The 21,243-nt window shown below is 37.1% G+C and overlaps 1 protein-coding gene across 19 annotated transcripts in view; it reads right to left on the bottom strand.

Moving 5' to 3' along the window:
• Positions 1–21,243, bottom strand: part of KLF12 (KLF transcription factor 12) — a 567,887-nt gene that overhangs the window by 173,709 nt on the left and 372,935 nt on the right. Inside the window, exon 5 of one of the 19 annotated variants that reach the window (XM_070800625.1) lies at positions 1–21,243. This exon is cut by the window's right edge and continues 13,160 nt beyond it. The exons of the other annotated variants lie outside the window; for them this stretch is intronic. Within the exon in view, the coding sequence (XP_070656726.1) occupies positions 6,130–7,170 (1,041 nt within the window). The 5' untranslated portion in view covers positions 7,171–21,243 and the 3' untranslated portion in view covers positions 1–6,129. 19 annotated transcript variants of the gene reach the window in all.

Genomic DNA, 21,243 nt, shown 5'->3' on the forward strand with positions numbered 1-21,243 from the left:
GGAGAAAAATGGAACATGTTTATCTCTGTTAATCACATCCTCCACTAGATGTACGATTTATGACTTCAATGTTTATTAATTTTTCTCTTATTGCTGTGGGACATTAATTCACTCTCCAAGTATCTGAGATACTGCTCTGTGACAGTCATCATAATTAAAGATGAGAGTTCAAAAGTACAAGATAACTGGAAGAGCAATCAACATAGTCGTTAAAATCCAGGGAAATAAGTACACTATGGAGAAGAAAAAAGGCCACAGAAACCTAAAAATGAACAGCAATCTTACATAAAACCTTCTAAAAGACAAGTTCAGAGTACCAAGTATTTGGCTATTGTTCAGTTGCCCAGTTGCGTCCAACTCTTTGTGACCCCACGGACTACAGCATGGGGTCTTCAGTTGTAGTTATACTGTCTTCCTAAGACATTACATATACAACTAAAGTTAAAAACATTCATTTTGTTGGTCTGACCCACCACTACACTTAGGAGTTTCAGTTTCCATTAGTTATAAACTAATGCAAACTTTGATTAGATAACCTTAAATATCTTTTCCAGCTCTAAAATTCTAAGATTTCATGATTTTAACCCTTACTCAATACTATTATAGGAGGCCTGGCAACAACATGGGGGAAACTCACTACGACATTTCAGCTTTCGTATTTGGAAAAATATCCACCATACCATTCTCGTTTTGAGCATTAAAACAGGGCATAAAATTTTCCAACTTCCCACACTCAATTAGGAAAGTATTCAATACAAATCATTTCTAACAATGGGATTATAACTTAGCTCTTAACAATGAAAAAGATTTTCTCAAAATAATATAAAGAAATTCCACAACAGACATTTTTAGGAAATAATAATTTTAGGAAAAACTTATTCTATAAATCTTAAGTTGCCTACGCTTACGTTGTTTAAGACAATGATAACAATTTTGTCCAAGTTTGTTTTCATTTCTTTCAAATTTTAATGAGCAAAATTTAATAATAATACTAGGAACAACAATCAATAATACTAAAGAATCCAATATTCCACACAAACTATGGGCTCAGTGTGTTATTACTGAGCATAGATATAATTTACTTTTATAGTTATTCACTCATAAATTCAAGAAATGTTTATTAAATGCCTATTTCCAAGGCCTAAAATGGCCTCCAAACTAGTATGTGTCTGTCTTGCCTTAACAGAGAGTTACACTATAATAGATTATTTTTGGGTATATATAATCTGACCAGGCTAACAAGGACATTGTTGTTCTATTACATGAAGATCAAAAACTCTTTTTTCAGCTTCATTACGGTATGAGAACAACAATGCCTAAAATTACATTAAATTGGCTCATTTCATTCTTTGATAATAGATTTGGTTCACTATTTCTCTCAAAGTTGAGCGTACACTTAAAGGAACAAAACATGCTTCTTCAAATCTTTCTTTGTAGAATATAAATTATAGCTCCATTCAGAAAATACAATGCATGGGCATTTTATTTAGCAAAGAGAAAAGAAAGGAGATAAGCTAAACAATAGTACCAGAACAACTAAAAAGGAAAATGAGCTGAAGTTTTATTTTTTTTTCTAAGTCAACATGGTTACTTACCCACAAAAAGATAATTAGAAAATATCAAAATGAACCATCCAAAATATATACTGCATAAAATTTTAAATGACAAGATGTCATGTGCTGAAATTGAGAAATAAGAACTTAAATATTCTCAGATATTGAGAAACAAAGGAAAACAAAAACAAATGCCATAAACAGAGCAACTTTTATAAAGAGCTATTAGCATTATCTATTCTTCCAATAAGAAGAGTATTTCAATTTGTACCCAGTATTATCATTTAATTTCTTTATAGAAAAGGTAGGATATTTCTTATTAGTGGGTTATACCCATACAGGAATTCTTTGTTGAAGCTGCTTTCATAAAATATCCCAACTGGTTTGTCATTAAAATTGTAAAATATGTCATTGAGTACATACTATCAAACATGGTTTGCTTTCTAATATAGTCTTGAGATTAACCTCTCTCTTTTACTATATTTAGAGAGCTCCAAAATTCTAATTTTGGAGATAGTGATTAATTTCCATCACAAACCTCTTTCTAACTATACTTGGACACAAAGTTCCAACATATGTTTAAAAACCCAAGTTTGACATATAATTCATCATTGCAGAAAACTCTTTGTAAAGTAAATGAAAGAGTACTTTAGCAGACTATGACAATACAGTTGGTAGATTTGGAGCTTACAGTGCAAATAGATGGTTTCTGAGGCATCAGGCTTCAATGAGCTTTGCAAACTGCTTAGACTTCTGTATATTATGAACACGTCTATACTTTGTAGGTAATATAGCTTAATCTCTCAGTATAAAAATTTACTCCTTACTGTTTTTTAAAAATAGAAGGAGAATGTTCCTCTGGTAATTCTGTTGTATACACCAGAAAGCTATAAAGATCCAATACTAAGAGGCCCGTATTGTTAGAGTATGTACATCAGTTGTGTCTGACTGTTCTGCGAACCCATGGACTATAGCCCGCCAGGCTCCTCTGTCCATGGAATTCTCCAGGCAAGAATACTGGGTTGCCATGCCCTCCTCCAGAGGATCGTCCTGACCCAGGGATGGAGCCAAGGTCGCCTGCAGTGCAGGTGAATTCTTTACCATCTGAGTCACCAGGGAAGCCCACTAAGAACCCTGCTGCTGCTGCTGCTGCTAAGTCACTTCAGTCGTGTCCGACTAGGTGTGACCCCACAGACGGCAGCCCACTAGGCTCCCCCGTCCCTGAGATTCTCCAGGCAAGAACACTGAAGTGGGTTGCCATTGCCTTCTCCTACTAAGAACCCCAGGTGCATTCAAATCCTTGATAACTACATAGCTTTTACATAAGCTCAAACCACAATATAGAAAATGATCCAAAAAATTAGGAAGGATCAACCAAACCTTTGGATGACAAACATATCTTATTTGGGAATGTTAGACACATTATGCATGAATTTAATCATCACAGAGGCACATACTCGTTCCTATTTCACATGTAGCAGATGAAACACAGCCAGCACGTCCGAAAACAATGCTTTATCAGTATAAAGAGGACAAAACCCTCATCATACCATTCAACTATTTACAGTGTTGACATAAATCATATTCTCATAGCCCCTACCAATCACTTCTCCTGTGATAATGTGGCCGGTATACCATCCATAATTCCAGCTTCAAGCTGCACATACACACACATAAGACCAGCTGCTGCTGCTGCTGCTGCTAAGTCCCTTTAGTCATGTCTGACTCTTCGTGACCCCTCTGTGGGACCCCAGCCCACCAGGCTCCCTGGTCCCCGGGATTCTCCAGGCAAGAATACTGGAGCGGGTTGCCATTTCCGTCTCCAATGCACGAAAGTGAAAAGTGAAAGTGAAGTCGCTCAGTCGTGTCCAACTCTCAGCGACCCCACAGACTGTAGCCCACCAGGCTCCTCTGTCCATGGGATTTTCCAGGCAAGAGTACTGGAGTGGGGTGCCATTGCCTTCTCCAATAAGACCAGCAATACTATATAAATCAGTTTCCCAAACAGTGTATGCGTACTCCTCCTTTTAGGAAAGAGAAAAGACCTGGAAGGTTTGATCCTGAAACTGTTATTAGAAATTCATTTCTTGGATTTTAGAAAGTGCCGGAAATGCATTGACCAAGAGATACGAATTCATAAACACATAACTGTAGGGAAGCCATGGGAGAGTAGCCAAGAGAAAGAAAGAAAGCTGGAGAAAGACCAACTGAGATGTACTGAGAGCAGTTAGAAATGAAAGGATTGGAGAAATCCTACCAGATTTGAGAAAGAGAGATATGGATGGCTATGTTACCAGGAAACAGCATCTAAGAGGCAAAGACACTGAGAAAAAAACAGAAATTACTAAGAAAAGTTTTATGCACAATTAGGAAAAGAAAATTTTGTTAAAAAAAAAAAAAAGAACAATGAAAGGATTTCATACTAAAATTTTGCCCTTGGTCTGTAACTACTCAATTCTAGATACAACACTGATGGGCAACTCTTGCAGCAACATCCGCTAAGTGCTGCTGCTGTTTTGCTGCTTGTTCGTTTTAAATAAAAGCCCATTAAGATCTGTGTTTGGGGGAAACATCTAGCTAAGTTTTTGCTGCTGATGATCCTGGTGTGGAAAACATGATCAAACACATAAACTACATTCAATATTATCAACAGAAACAGAATTCCTTCTAAAGACATGAAGATAAAAGGGCACCCTGCATTTTATGACAAAGAGAATGAGAATTACTTTCATTTCCCAAAAAATGATATAATATTTTGGAAGGGGGGTCCACAATCATTTTTTCGCCTCTCATACTTTTAGAAATAAATGCATAAATACACACAAAAGTCTGGTAAATGTAACCATCTACTTCATAAAAAGGTGTGAAAACTGAAAGATAATATACATAGGATTATACTGCTGCGTCATATTGTTTCTTCAAGAGTGCGAAAGCCAGTTTGATTCAAAATAATTCACTCAATAAACTACAATGCACAATATTCCGTGAACATATTCCTTTCAGTGAGATGAGGCTTACACTCATCTGTGAGCTGTTCTAATCAGATCACCCTTTTCCTAAATAAATGTTTTAAACTCTAACTTCAGCTTTAGGTATTTTGTTGAGTGAATGTAAAAATGCATCTAAAACTTCCTATATGTGAGTACTCACAGTAGCTGCTGTGTTTTCTAAAGTCCTCCATTAGCATCAGATGAATCTTATTACAGTCCTTAAGTGAGTTCTTTTTAAAGCTGACCTTGTATTGATATTTTGATTACCTGGTAATTTTAAAAAGAAAGAAAAAAAAAAAAAAACCTGGACAACACCTCATCTTTGGAAAGCCCTCCAGAGACTCCTATGTGTGGTCATGGTTGAGGAACACTTGGGTAATAATATTCTGGTATATGTCCTCCAAGATTTACAAGCTAACTCCATCTTTAATGGCACCAGGGATTTATATCTAGAGAAGTGGTATATGTACACATACACACGTGCACACACACAGTAATTTAGTGACTCAGTCATATCCAACTCTTTGCCACACTATGGTCTGTAGCCTTCCAGACTTCTCTGTCCATGGGATTTCCCAGGTAAAAATACCAGAGTGCATTACCATTTCCTTCTCTAGGGGATCTTTCCAACCCAGGGATCAAACTGAGGTCTCCTGCTTTGGAGGTGGATTCTTTACCAACTGAGCCACCAGGGAAGACCCACACAGGCACATAAACGAAAAAGATGTGTCAAACTATCTATCTGTCCATCCACCACTCCATTCATCTATTCATCCAGCCCACCAGTCAGCTAGCAAGAATTTAAATATTATGTTTAAGTTTACCTTTATAACTTTTTGAGAAATCACTTCATGGGAGTGTTCAGAAAAGACTGTAGAGTGACTTGCCTATACATACAGTTCATGACTTCATGGTTATAGAGCTACGTGGTCATCATAGAAAGAAAATTTGATTTGGACATAAAAGACTTGAATTCATGACCTGCCCTGTTAATTATTAGCTATACAATCTTGGTATCATCATTAAAAATTCTCCAGGCCTGAGTTTATCCAAGAGTAATATTAAATCCAAACTCATAAAATCGTTGTAAAGACTGAATGAAAGGCATTAAGTGCTTTTAAGTAATACTAAGACTATGGGACAGAAACAAATGTGCCTCCTTTTTTAGAACTAAAAATTCCAAACAGAACCTAAATCTATTATTGTAGCTCTCAGAGTGACTTGATTTACAGAACTCAGCATAAGAGATATTCTGATGCAGGGTTGCATAATACAGCCACTGCAGGGGTCCTCTGTTTGATAAACCATGTCGAGATATTGTAAGCATTTTTAGGTTCCACGTAAGATTTTAAATACACATTCTATCTTAACATATCAGTTCAGTTCAGTTCAGTCGCTCAGTCGTATCCGACTCTTTGCGACCCTATGAATTGCAGCATGCCAGGCCACCCTGTCCATCACCAACTCCTGGAGTTCACTCAGACTCACGTCTATCAAGTCAGTGATGCCATCCAGCCATCTCATTCTCTGTCGTCCCCTTCTCCTCCTGCCCCCAATCCCTCCCAGCATCAGTCTTTTCCAATGAGTCAACTCTTTGCATGAGGTGGCCAAAGTACTGGAGTTTCAGCTCTAGCATCAGTCCTTCCAAAGAAATCCCAGGGCTGATCTCCTTCAGAATGGACTGGTTGGATCTCCTTGCAGTCCAAGGGACTCTTCAAGAGTCTTCTCCAACACCACAGTTCAAAAGCATCAATTCTTTGGCACTCAACCTTCTTCACAGTCCAACTCTCACATCCATATATGACCACTGGAAAAACCATAGCCTTGACTAGATGGACCTTTGTTGGCAAAGTAATGTCTCTGCTTTTGAATATGCTATCTAGGTTGGTCATAACTTTCCTTCCAAGGAGTAAGCATCTTTTAATTTCATGGCTGCAGTCACCATCTGCAGTGATTTTGGAGCCCCCTAAAAATAAAGTCTGACACTGTTTCCACTGTTTCCCATCTATTTCCCATGAAGTGATGGGACCAGATGCCATGATCTTAGTTTTCTGAATGTTGAGCTTTAAGCCAACTTTTTCACTCTCCACTTTCACTTTCATCAAGAGGCTTTGTAGTTCCTCTTCACCTTCTGCCATAAGGGTGGTGTCATCTGCATATCTGAGGTTATTGATATTTCTCCCAGCAATCTTGATTCCAGCTTGTGTTTCTTCCAGTCCAACGTTTCTCATGATGTACTCTGCATAGAAGTTAAATAAGCAGGGTGACAATATACAGCCTTGATGTACTCCTTTTCCTATTTGGAACCAGTCTGGCGTTCCATGCCTAGTCCTAACTGTTGCTTCCTCACCTGCATACAAATTTCTCAAGAGGCAGGTCAGGTGGTCTGGTATTCCCATCTCTTTCAGAATTTTCCACAGTTTCTTGTGATCCACACAGTCAAAGGCTTTGGCATAGTCAATAATGCAGAAACAGATGTTTTTCTGGAACTCTCTTGCTTTTTCCATGATCCAGCGGATGTTGGCAATTTGATCTGTGGTTCCTCTGCCTTTTCTAAAACCAGCTTGAACATCAGGAAGTTCATGGTTCACATATTGCTGAAGCCTGGCTTGGAGAATTTTGAGCATTACTTTACTAGCATGTGCTGCTACTGCTGCTAAGTTGCTTCAGTCGTGTCTGACTCTGTGCAACCCCACAGATGGCAGCCCACCAGGCTCCCCCGTCCGTGGGATTCTCCAGGCAAGAATACTGAAGTGGGTCGCCATTTCCTTCTCCAATGCGTGAAAGTGAAAAGTGAAAGTGAAGTTGCTCACTTGTGTCCGACTCTTAGAGACTCCATGGACTACAGCCTACCAGGCTCCTCCATCCACGAGATTTTCCAGGCAAGAGTACTGTAGTGGGGTACCATTGCCTTGTGAGATGAGTGCAACTGTGTGGTAGTTTGAGCATTCTTTGGCATTGTCTTTCTTTGGGATCGGAATGAAAACTGACCTTTTCCAGTTCTGTGGCCACTGCTGAGTTTTCCAAATTTGCCGGCATATTGAGTGCAGCACTTTCACAGCATCATCCATCTTTCAGGATTTGAAATAGCTCAACTGGAATTCCATCACCTACACTAGCTTTGTTCGTAGTGATGCTTTCTAAGGCCCACTTGACTTCACATTCCAGGATGTCTGGCTCTAGGTCAGTGATCACACCATCGTGATTATCTGGGACGTGAAGATCTTTTTGTACAGTTCTTCTGTGTATTCTTGCCACCTCTTCTTGATATCTTCTGCTTCTGTTAGGTCCATACCATTTCTGTCCTTTATCGAGCCCATCTTTGCATGAAATGTTCCCTTGGTATCTCTAATTTTCTTGAAGAGATCTCTAGTCTTTCCCATTCTGTTGTTTTCCTCTATTTCTTTACATTGATTGCTGAGGAAGGCTTTCTTGGATAGTCATTGGACACTGTTTAATTTTTTTTCTCTCTTTTTTTTTTTTTAGCTTCATTAGATTGGCTCATAGGATGATCATGTTAACAGTTGATGAATTCATTTTAATTGACTGGCTTTATCTCTTAGTTTCACAATATAAATATCATCTATCAATCCATAAATCAGTTTGAATCCATTATGACAGTAATACATAAATACATTAAAATAACTGTTTAGGGATGTCAGCCATTGTTTAACAGTCTCATCATGAGATGAAACTGCTGAGCTTCATCTGTTTCTTGTGTCGCAGTAGACAGTCAGTTTATGTAAGGTTCACTGTCTGACTTAGCGAGTAGTTGAATATGCACTTTTCACGGGAGGTGCTTTTGCTGTATAGATCAGGAAACTCAAACAGGGGCTCTGCATCAACCTAGAGAGGTGGGATGGGGAGGAAGATGGGAGGGAGTTTCAAAAGGGTGGGGATATATATATATGTATACCTATGGCTGATTCATGTTGAGGCTTGACAGAAAACAGCTGTAAAAATTCTGTAAAGCAATTATCCTTCAATAAAAAATAAATTAATTTAGAAAAAAGCTTCCTGTGCATTTCACATAAAAAGGGAATAAACGAAATCTATGACTTCATATACCATTTCATTGAGTTTTTAAGTTATATTGCATTATTTTCAATGCAAATACACTTCAATTAAAGTGAATTCCTCTTTTTATATGAAATGCACAATAGGTACACATTTTAGTTTTCCTCATTAGTATATGAAATTTTAAAAATATGAGCACCATGCTTAAAGCAAGCAACCTGCTCAACTCTGGCCATCATTGCCCTCAGTGTGAAAGGCACCAAACATCAATTTGTGAAAAAGCATCAACTTCACTTTCCTCTCTACTGTGTTATTTTACTAAAAAGGAAAGCCTGTCTTTCAAGATTTGTCTTGCAAACGCCCTGCCCTGACAATCATCATTCACACTGCTTTCAAGCCCAGTGATTTTTCTTCTTTACTCTCTCTGCATGTTCAAGGGCAAACTCTTACACACAACTGCTATAAAAGTGTGATTTTAGAAAACTGACCAAGAAAAACTAAAATCAGAGTATATACTCAAAAAAGGAAAGACAAATTATATTTTTTCAAAAAGTATAGATGAGAATAAAAGGAAACAAGTATAGAAATCTTTTACATTTACAATCTGGAAGTTGGTTTCCAAAGTATTGAATGAGTTAAAGGGGAAGATATTTCAATGAATATTTAATTCAACTACTTTATCTCAATCTCTCAAGTGTCAATTTAAGAAATGATTGATTCCCTAAGAAAATTCAGAACATATGCATAACATAATGGACTCTCTGTGATTTTACATTTATGTTTTTATGCTTTCATATTCAAATTGTAAACATGCTGGCCTTTTTAAAGGATTCAATACACACATTTAAATTTACTCTAAATTTTCCTTATTTCCTAGTTACTACATTTTTCCATGAGTTATTTATTTCCCAGAACTTTCCTGAATCTTATCATTTACCCAAAGCAATCAGAATTTATGTTAACAGTTGACTGCACATCTGAAATTCTAGTTTAGGACTTATGTGTTGTAAAGCTGGGATCAAACCTGAGGTGAGGAGGCTTCTCCTAAAGGGTGGTAGAAGACAGAAGCAATCTATTCTATCTGTGCATTTTTAAAAAAATTAATAGCAGATGTTCCTAAGCAATGAAAAGACTGACAAACATGTTTGGACATGAACATAATGCGCAACATGTAAATTAATAGTATTTTGTACTACCACATAATCAGTGAACACTCAACCACATTTGCTGGATGAGAATATTTATGCTCAAAATATTAAACCACTTAAATCCCATTTAACTGGTCAAATGAGGTAAAGAAATAGTGCCACTATAAGAAGTGTCAAAAAAGGAAGTATAAGAAGTTAGTTTTGCTCCTATTTTCCTGCAATTTGTTAAACTGAACTTCAGAAAACCATACAAATACATGTTAAAATAAATTATGAGTCCAACTCTATGACATTTTGGAAAAGGCAAACTACAGAGACAGTAAAAAGATCAGTGGTTGCCAGGGGCTTGGGGGACAGGATGCAAGGGATAAAAAAGAACCACAGGGAATTTTTAGGGCAATGAAACTCTTCTGTATGTTACTGCCATGGTGGTTACATGTCACCACACATTTATCAAAACCCACAGAAGTGTACAACACAAAGAATTAACCCATGAAGTCGCTCAGTCGTGTCCGACTTGTAGCGACCCCATGGACTGCAGCCTACCAGGCTCCTCCATCCATGGGATTTTCTAGGCAAGAGTACTGGAGTGGCTTGCCATTGCCTTCTCTGATGTAAAGCATGGACTATACTTAATAATGAATCAATATAGGTTCATTAAATCATTACATCCAACAAATATATTACACTAATGCAAGACTCTATGTAGGGGAAACTGTTAAAGAGTGGGGTGAGTATATGGAATTCTCAAGTACATTCTGCCAAATTATTCTGAAAGTAACTAATCTCTACTAAAAAAGTAAAGCCCACTACTTCTTTAAAATTAATTTGAATTCAATATAAGATTCAATTTTATCTATTATTTTATTTATAATTCTTTGTAAAATTAATAAACCAAAATTATTATACTATTTGCAATGTTTTAAAAAAGGGTTAACTGTTATAGGCTTATCTTTACTATATCACGGTTACTTTTTTTGTTCTTTTGTTTTTAAAAGAGCATTATTATTCAGTGACTGATTTAATATATTGAAGTTTTACCATACAAGACAAGAAAGCATATCTTATAGACTTTTAGGAATAAAACGTTCATTTGAATCTTCACTCTAAACCACAGACTTATTCAAGTGCCTGAGGCAAATGTTCTGTGCTAGTTACATATTTTAAAATATGCAAAATGTTTACCATTCTCAAACAGATTAATCTTGTCTGCTACCAGATGGACCTTGCTTTTGATTTCACAAAACATTCGCCACAAGAGTTATTTTTGTAAGGCTATTTCATAGTACTGGAAAACATCAAATTTCAGACTAGAAAATGACCTGAGAGAGGCAGATACACCTAATGCTACAACTGGAAACCACAACACATTACAAATCCATACAGCAATAACACACTTTTTATGTAAAGGGTGGTATATTTGCAAAAATGTAGGCTTTATTTTTTGGATATTTAAAGCAAGCAAGCAGTCAAGAGAAGCCTGACATGCTTCCCTGCTCATAGAAAATGCCTTTAAAGAGAGACCCACAAACAAGCCAAACAAGACTAACGGCAAAGCTGAGAGAAATCCATTTTTTCCCACCCAACCCTGAGGTCAGAGGCAGCAACACCAGGCAAGTGGCAGAAGCAATAGTGTTTAAATGCTCCCCTACAAATCAGCAGAAGGCCCTCGTGCGGACGAACTTTTCTAGCTTCGTATTTTGGCTTCCTGGTAAATGGAATATAGATACACGCAGGTCTTTCTAAGACTATAACGGGGTGAGACTGTCCAGAGGTTTTCTGAAGTGGTCCCTCATTAAGCTGTGACTGCCACGAGGCACACAGAAGCGTACATAATTAATAGGTTTATGTGGAGAATTAACTATACACATCAAGCCCCTGTTGATTTCATCCATCAAATGAGCATCTGAGCAAAAGGGGAGAAGGGGCAGACTAGCGCTTCAGGGAAGACAAAGGCAGAACAGGAAGACAGAATGGAGAAAGACCGATCTGACTGAAAAAGAAAACTTGCCAGCAGACGAGACTCCTGCTAACCAGTGTGATTGACAGCGACTGGGGAAATCTAAGCTCAGCACTCCTCCTGGCTGGGACAGAGCTTTAAAAAAAAACAAAGATTTTTAAAATGATACTAGAAATGCTGACATGGAGGTAGTAAAGGGACATTCTATTCTGTTGCAGGACAGCAGTGTAAGTGTCAGATACACACTTTCAGGAATGCTAGTGAGTGAAGTCTCGAGTCGTTAAATACCTTAAAACAAGTAATAACATTTTCAAGAATTATATAAATGAAGTTATTTACAAAACAGAAACAGGCTCACAGACTTCAAAAAAAATAAAATAAATAAACTTATGGTTACCAAAGGGGAAATGTAGAAGAAAGGATAAATACAGAGCTTGGGATTAACGTACATACAGTATATATATAAATGGATTACCCACAAGGATCTACTGCATAGCACAAGGAACTCTACTCAACACTGCATAATAATCTATATGGGAAAAGAATCCGAGAAGGAATGAAGATGCTTATAACTGAACCACTATGCTGTACCCCTGAAACTAACACAAGAGTGTAAATCAACCATGCTGAGGTGCGCCCAACTCTTTGCAACCCCATGGACTGTAGTCTACCAGCCTCCCTCTGTCCATGGGATTCTCCACGCAAGAATACTGGAGTCGGTTGCCAGTTCCTTCTCCAGGGGATCTTCTCATCCCAGGAAACAAACCCAAATCTCCTGTGTTGGCAGGTGGAATCTTTATCACAGAGCCACCAGGGAAGCCCATATGATACCTATATGAAAGTAAAAGTCATTCAGTCGTGTCCAACTCTTTGTGACCCCACGGACTATACAGTCCATGGAATTTTCTAGGCCAGAATGGGTAGGGTAGCCTTTCCCTTCTCCAGGGGATCTTCCCAACTCAGGGATCAAATCCAGGTCTCCTGCATTGCAGGTGGGTTCTTTCCCAGCTGAGCCACCAGGGAAGCCCAAGAATACTGGAGTGGGTAACCTATCCCTTCTCCAGCGTATCTTCCCGACCAAGGAATCAAACTGGGGTCTCCTGTATTGCAGGCAGATTCTTTACCAACTGAGCTATCAGGGAAGTCCTGATAGCTACCTATATAACCTGCAATAAAACTAAGAAAAGAATTAAATATAAACTGGTATCTATTAATAAAAGTCTGTATTTGCAGTAACCCAAGTGGGTTAAAACTATGAATTTTTCTGGAAATTTCAAGCTGCAGCATCATAGTTTATCTGGAAAACATTTTCAAACTTGAGAAACTAATGTCAACAATTACATATCAATGTTTGGATACTACAAAGTTTCATATGTTTTTGATGAAAAGCTTTCACTCAATCAGTATTTAGTGACTACCACTATAAAATTGGACTTCCCTGGTGGCTCAGAGGGTAAAGCGTCTGTCTACGATGTGGGAGACCTGGGTTCGATCCCTGGGTTGGGAAGATCCCTTGGAGAAGGAAATGGCAATCCACTCCAGTACTATTGCCTGGAAAATCCCATGGACAGAGGAGCCTGGTAGGCTACAGTCCATGGGGTCGCAAAGAGTCAGACACGACTGAGCGACTTCACGTTCACTATATAATCAGTACAGCACTGTCAAAAATCTGAGGATACTACAAAAGGATTTTCTTCTTTGCCACTATAGAAGCAACCCTAACCCTAATTAGGGTAACCCTGTTATCCAACCCAGAGATTTAACGAGAGTCTTATCACTTTTTTGTGAACTACATTCAGAAAATATGAAATGTATAAGCAATGGGGGAATGTTTCAGCCTTGAGCTATAAAGAATGGAAAGTATTAAAAAGGAATTGGAGAAAACAAAATTGTGCTCTTTAAATTGTCAAGTAAACATTCAAATAAGTATTATAGAGATCTTGAGATCATAAAATAGTTAATTCAATACTAATTAATTGTAAAAGCAATATTAATGATTGCTTTTTTAAATGCAGGAAAAATAAATATACTTAAAATTTCCTACATGCTACCTGGTAAAATTTTCTCCAGTTTTATAAAAAAACACATCCTCCCAGAAGTTGAAAGAACAATGCAATGGGGATCTGTGATCTAAACCTAAGAGTGACTCCTAAGACTGAATTTACCTCCCATGCTGTCCTTGGGAGCCTTGAGAAGGGAAACTCAGTGAGGACTTATGTCTTTGAGAAATTTTTTCCTGCAGTTCATGTGAAATTAATATTTGGCAAATATAAAAATTATAAAAATGAGCACTGCCTAGAGAGCTGTATGGTAGGCACCAGCTCACTTTCCCAATATATCCAACACACAACAAATTTAACGGCACGAGGCAGTTATTATAATGTCTATTTCATGTTTATTTCCTATTTGTTTCCATATCAAGTTTTGGGCTTCCATGGCGGCTCAGACAGTAAAGAATCTGCCTACAATGCAGGAGGCAGGGGTTCGATTCCTGAGTCAGGAAGATCCCCTGGAGAAGGAATGGCAATCCCCTCTGGTATTCTTGATAACCACAACTGGAAAAATCATGTGTAACTTAGGAACAGCATCCTGTATTTGGTGCTCTGGCCACACTGTATGTGATGTAAGTTTGAAAGAAAGGAGGAAAGATGGGGGGATAAAAAACAAAAGTCTAATTAGATTTGTAAGCAAGACATTAGAAATACAAGTGAAAAAAGTCAGCTCACCATCTATGTAACTTCTTTTGTTCCTTTTCTTGTAAACCAAACACTCAGAAATGAAAAAGAAAAAAAAAAAAGCTTTATGTTTGACCAAAGATGTATGTTCCCCAATAAAAGCAGTTGAAATTCAGTAAAGGGAAAACTAAGTGAGAGGGAATGTGGTTTTGTAAAAAGAGTACTTACCTGAGTTCTAGTTAAAGTTCTATTTTATGTAGCCAGTTTACTCTCTTCCTTTATTTCTAATCAAAAATGACTCTGATTATGCCTTTGCTCAGTCACTTTTCTGTAACCACCTTGACCTTTACCAGACTCCACCTGCCGTGATGAGACACCACTCTTCTGTGCTTCCAAAGCACTCTGAGGTTTCTGTCTTTCCTCTAACCAGGCACTGAGTCCATTCAAAACACCACTTTTATATATTTCTTTCATCACCCAGCATGCATCAGCGTCCCTGGTACAAGTCCCATTTGCTCTCTAAAGCCCTCACTAACTCTATCATTGAATAAATCTATAAAATTACCCCAACTTAGAAACTTGACAAACAGTAAATATACTTATTAACTTAATTACAACATATAAAAATTAGTGTTTCAAGTTTTCATCTGTCCATTCCTTCATTTAAAAAACTAACTGATTGCCATTTTATTAATTTCTCTCACTACCGAACAATTTCACCAATGTATCTGACATTCTTTCTTACAACTAAGGAAGTAGTTCACTGTAGGGTGGTTTTTCCCACAGGATACAGAGCACTGAGTGTCTGAAGACATTTTTGATTATCACAACTGAGGGGCAAGGGTCACAGGCCAGTCTCTGCAACAAAGACTCAAGTTCAATATGGCTGAGGTTGAGAAATGACATATTAAGCTACCTTCGCTCTCCTTCCATCATTTTCCCTCTACTGTCCTATTTTTCATATTAAAAAAAATTTTTGATTCCTTTGTTTTCCTCAACTTTATCCATATGCATTAATCACGTAAATCCATCTATACAGTTAAAATATTAGTATGTTCATCTCGTGGGCAAGTGGGTATGGTTTCTATTTTTTTTTCTTTTTGTATTAATTTAATTAATTTATTTTACTTTATAATATTGTATTGGTTTTGCCATACATTGACTTGAATCCGCCATGAGTGTACATGTGTTCCCCATCCTGAACCCCCCTCCCACCTCCTTCCCTATCCCCTCCCTCTGGGTCATCCCAGTGCACCAGCCCTGAGCACCCTGTATCATACATCAAGCCTGGACTGGAGATTCGTTTCACATATGATATTTTACATGTTTCAATGCCATTCTCCCATATCATCCGCCCTCCCTCTCCCACAGAGTCCAAAAGACTGTTCAAAGAGAACAAAGAGACACAGATGTATAGAACCGTCTTTTGGTTTCTATATTAATAAGAATGTCAGCATGTATACACTCCTCTGACTTTTACCATACAGCACATTTAAAAATTAAAGGAGGGTGTGTGTGTGTGTGTGTGTATGCGTGCATGTGCGCACTGTGTGTGTAGTGTATATAGTGAGCATATGCACAAAAATTAACTTGAGGAGTTTATGATCTATATATGTGGACGTGTGTATATGTATGTGTGTTTATAGGCCTTGATTTGACATGCATTTATTGTTTACCTCTCGTGCTTAGGTGTATAAATAGAAGAATACAGATATATTTGCTTTTTGTAAAAGTCAAGTGGAGCTGGGGTTGACTCAAAGAGCCTAAGTAATACGTACAGTTGATGATCTGAGCTGCATTAAGCATGTGTCTTTCTAGGGGGGCTTCTGGTATCACCCAAACGATGGCTAGGAAGCCCTAGTAGCTCAGCAATAAAGAATCCACTTGCCAATGCAAGAGATTCAGGTTCGATCCCTGGGGCAGGAAGATCCTCTGGAGAAGAAAATGGCAACCCACTCCAGTACTCTTGCCTAAGAAATCCCATGGACAGAGGAGCTTAGCAGGGGTCATGGGGTCTCCATGGGGTCGAACAAGAGTCAGACTTGACTTAGTGACTAAACAACAACAACAGAATGATGGCTACTGCCAGCTCTGTCTAGACTTCAAACTTGAATCACTTGCACCATGTATAAAGGGCGGGGTCACAAAGAGTCAGACATGACTTAGTGACTGAATGATAACAATACTTATAGACATGTGAATATTCATTGTGACATACACATTTAATCCTCACATCCCAATACAGGGAACTATTATTAGTTACACATTACAGATATAAAACACTCGAAGAGGTTAAAAAATGTGCCAGTGGCTCTTCAGTGGTAAGTGGCAATGTCAAGACACCGTTCCACATGGTCTCTGACAACAAACCTCACCTGTAATAAAACACTGATCTCTACAACTGATTCTATACCATATGCCTCCAGGGGACCAGGAAAGACTGAAGTCACTGTAATCACTGCCATAGGACATTCTCCTTTTATTTCATGCAGTTTAAAGATGATTGTGTTTCATAAAGAAGACGGGGACAAAAAGGTTAAGTAAAAGTTTTCATGGACTTCACAAACATCTATTATTAATAGAATTATTTTTCCTTCATTAGTTTTCTCATAATGGCTCTAAGAAAATAACAACTGCACATTATTCAATTATGTATTACTGAATAAATAAGTAAAAGAAAAGAATCAGGCACATTAATCACCTTTTCGATTGAAATAATAGAATTTTAATTCCCCTGAGATAAAGTTACTCCGTGTTTTGGCTTTAAATAATGCCTGTGATGAAATCTCAAATTCATTATTAAACAAATAAGCAAACTCATATTTACATAGTTCATTTTCTCCTTACCATCAGTACTTTCAGCTGCAGTAAAATAACCAATGTTCAATTATCTACAGTCTTATAAGGGATCGCTATCTAAGTAATCCCAAATGACAGATAATCCAAAATGCATTTATGTTGGGTTTTAAATTCATTATATGATTCCAGCAGATTTACTGCCATAATTATATTCTTTTTCTCAAGCTCATATTAAAATTCACTTGTATTTCTTGAGCACAAGCCAACTGACAGCAGAAGGGAGGATCCCAGATACATGCTAGATGACAAAAGGAAGTTGATCCACTGGTAGCATTTTCTTCCTGAAGATAATTGACATGAAGACAACCAAGAGTTTTTTGTGAAACTGCGTTTCATATTAAATATCTTATATGATTAATTAAAAAGGATATATTTTAACACCATAGCAGGGGTATAAAGGTCATGGACTATGAACATTAATAGACTTAGGTTCATACCCCAGCTCTGCCCTAGGTATGTGACTACAAGCAAGTTGCTTATCTTCTAAACTTCATTTCCTCACTAACAAATGGTATTTATATTTTTACCTACATTTGAAAGGAGTTATGAAGATTACATTATCGAACGTACACTGCCTGACACAAAAGCGCTCAACTAAAGTTGTGTTTGTATTTTTTGGTTATAGCTATTATTTGATCTATTTTATTCTAAAGCTAATATCAGAGATAACTATTAACTGACAGTCTCTATTGGTTAAGCTTCCATAAAATGTCACTGCCATGATTATTCAATATATATTAGCACACTGTAGGGTCAAGTGTTAAAATTTCTTCATAATCTTTCTTCAGAAGACAGTTGGACATATTTAAGATCTAACTATCAAAAACACTTGGAATATACTAGAAATGCACAATTTAAAAAGTTTTAAACTTTTGAGACCACATATGTCAAAACTTTTAGGATTCTAGGAAGGCAAATAGTACACCGCCAAGAGGATTTGGAGTGGAACTGCCTTCTCACAGTAATATTTCTGCAGTAAAGCAAAGGAGCATTTGCACTGAGTGTTAGAAATAAAAACTATAAATATTCGCACATTGGTTTAGTCCAGATTTTAAATGTAAATGAGCTTTTCACTGTTAAATTTTCAGAACTTTTAACCGATATTATGAAACTGGATTAAATGATACCAAAACATCATTTCTACAATTTTTTCATTAAAGTTGTGCTATGTATCACAGAGTTAAAGGGTAAGATAGTTAAGGAATGAAAAAATCCTTCTCTTGGTTTGAATAAATTGGTTCTGGATAATTTCTTGCAAATGTAACTCTAAACTGTAATTCAAATTTGAATCATTATTCCTTAATTTTATAAAGAATATGGCAGATATCCTGATTCCTAAAAAGTTACATGTGGCATTATCCATTTTCCCTTTATTTCAATTATCAACTGATTTCTTTCATAGCTATACTTTACTGGTTAGCTGGAAAATTACTAGATTTGAGTTTTAATAAGCTGTTACATTTTTTGATACCTTCCTTAGTCAGTAGATGATATAGAACATAAGCAATACCATATGAAAAGGGGCTGGAGTCTGAAGGGAAATCATTGATTTACATTTTATCTTCCGACAAGTATTCACAAACTATAGCACACTACAAACTCCCCAAATGAAGAGTAAGGATAACATTTTGATGTATATTTGTATAAGATCGAAGGAAAGGGTTTATTTATACTACTTACTGACACAAGAATATTCTTACTATGAGTAAAGGAACACATTACTGGCTATAAGTCTAACCAGAAGGATTTTAAGTTACCAAGGAGTTCAGAAATTAGTGTGGAAAGGCAGAACTTGCTGAAAATTCTATTCAACTGGAAGATAAATCAACACAAAGTTCACCATTCAACTTGTGCTAAATTTTCTGGAATACCTGACATGAAAAGTTCACAGAGAAATGATGGAATAAAAGTGCAATAACAGGGTTATATAAAGGAAGACCATAAGAATAAGGATTACGAAGAAGATTTAATGTTGACAACTCTGCATAGGTTGGTAGAGAGCGATAGTTTTCAATTCAATATAAATGATGGTGGTTTAGTCACTGTCATGTCTAACTCTTTTGCAATTTCATGGACTGTAGCCCTCCAAATTCCTTTATCCATGGGATTTCCCAGGCTAGAATACTAGAGTGGGATGCCATTTCCTTCACCATCAGTTCTTCCCAACTCAGGGATCGAACCTTGGGTCTCCTTCATTGCAGGCAGATTCTTTACTGATTGAGCCACCAGGAAACCCCATAATTAAGAATGAACAGCTTTAAAAGCTTCAGTTTCCAAGTATAGTATAGTATATGTATAGGGAGAATCATCATAGAAAATATATGATGAAAAACACATTACATAATAAAATAATTAAAAATAGTTATGGGAAAATAGAATCTATAAATAAAAGCAAATGTTAAGGTCAATTTGATAGGTGAATTTTAAACATGACTTTGTGCATCTTATTAGGATAAAAAGGTAATGCTGAAGTAGCTCTATAGATCATATTCTCTCAAAAGTGGACTGCATACATTACTCAACATTGTTTCAAAGTATATATTAAAGTGCAAAACTTTTTCATGAGGAGCTTCATGGTGATGAAGTGATGAGACAGAAAATAATGTGAAATAATCAAGGTAATTTATAACAGATAAAATGTGGGTAAAGGGCTAAATTTCATTTCAGCAAAGGCATTGTGTAAGACAAACTAGACTGCTAGGAACAATAATGGAGAAGGCAATGGCACCCCACTCCAGTACTCTTGCCTGGAAAATCCCATGGACAGAGGAGCCTGGTGGGCTGCAGTCCATGGGGTCGCTAAGAGTTGGACACGACTGAGCGACTTCACTTTCACTTTTCACTTTCATGCATTGGAAAAGGAAATGGTAACCCACTCCAATGTTCTTGCCTGGAGAATCCCAGGGACGGCGGAGCCTGGTGGGCTGCCGTCTATGGGGTCGCACAGAGTCGGACATGACTGCAGTGACATGACTGAAGCAGCAGCAGCAGGAACAATAAAAGAACATGCATTAAACTTCAAAAAGTGAAATTTTAAGACACTGAGCAGCTAAAGTAACTAAGATATAAAGGTCTAAGATCCAAGAAAGAAAACAATAAGAGGTGCTATCATTCTAACTCCTTTACTTCTCTTCTGAGACATAATCACATGCTTAATATTCCCTTAAATACTACAAAATATTGAAGGAGAGTATTCCACATTTCTTAAAACTAAAAGACAAATACACAATAAAGATGCACTGGTGATTCAGAATTTTCTGAATAAGCAAATACAGACTTTCAAAAAACAGTAATAACATATTTAAGGAAACAGATGAAAGGAAAGTTTACTCCAAAACTGGGATCTAATGTGCATGCACGCGCGCACGCACACACACACACACACACACACACACACCAAAATTATAAATTCTTGAAGAAAGGAAGACAATATTTGACTGGAGAATTACTTTTCAACAAAAATGATGGAAGTCAGAAAACTATGAAAGTTATTTTAAATTGTTGAATGGGGAAAAAAAAAAACAACTTGCAACCCTATTTTTCTATCAAAAATCAAGACAAAATAAAGGCATTTTCAATAAAAACAGGGAATTCTTAGCCAGCAGAACCATACAAAAATAAATACAAAAGAAAATTCCTCAGGCCCAAGGAAGATAATTGTATAAAAACATGGAAATACTCAAAAAAAGAGCATGGAGAAAAAGAAAAAGGTAAATACAAGTAAATCTAACTGAATAATGACCATATATCAATAATAACAATAGTACTTCATTGAGGTTTAAATATAGCACAAAATAAGGAGATGGATGAAAATGAAAGTCTCTCAGTAGTGTCCAACTCTTTGCAACCCCATGGACTAGTCCATGGAATTCTCCAAGCAAGAATACTGAAGTGGGTAGCTGTTCCCTTCTCCAGCAGATCTTTCCAACCCAGGGATTGAGCCTAGGTCTCCTGCATTGCAGGCGGATTCTTTACCACCAGCTGAGCCACCAGGGAAGCCCAAGAACACTGGAGTGGGTAGTCTATCCCTTTTGCAGGTGA

Source organism: Bos indicus, chromosome 12 (assembly GCF_029378745.1).
Source record: "Bos indicus isolate NIAB-ARS_2022 breed Sahiwal x Tharparkar chromosome 12, NIAB-ARS_B.indTharparkar_mat_pri_1.0, whole genome shotgun sequence".
NCBI classification, from domain to species: domain Eukaryota; kingdom Metazoa; phylum Chordata; class Mammalia; order Artiodactyla; family Bovidae; genus Bos; species Bos indicus.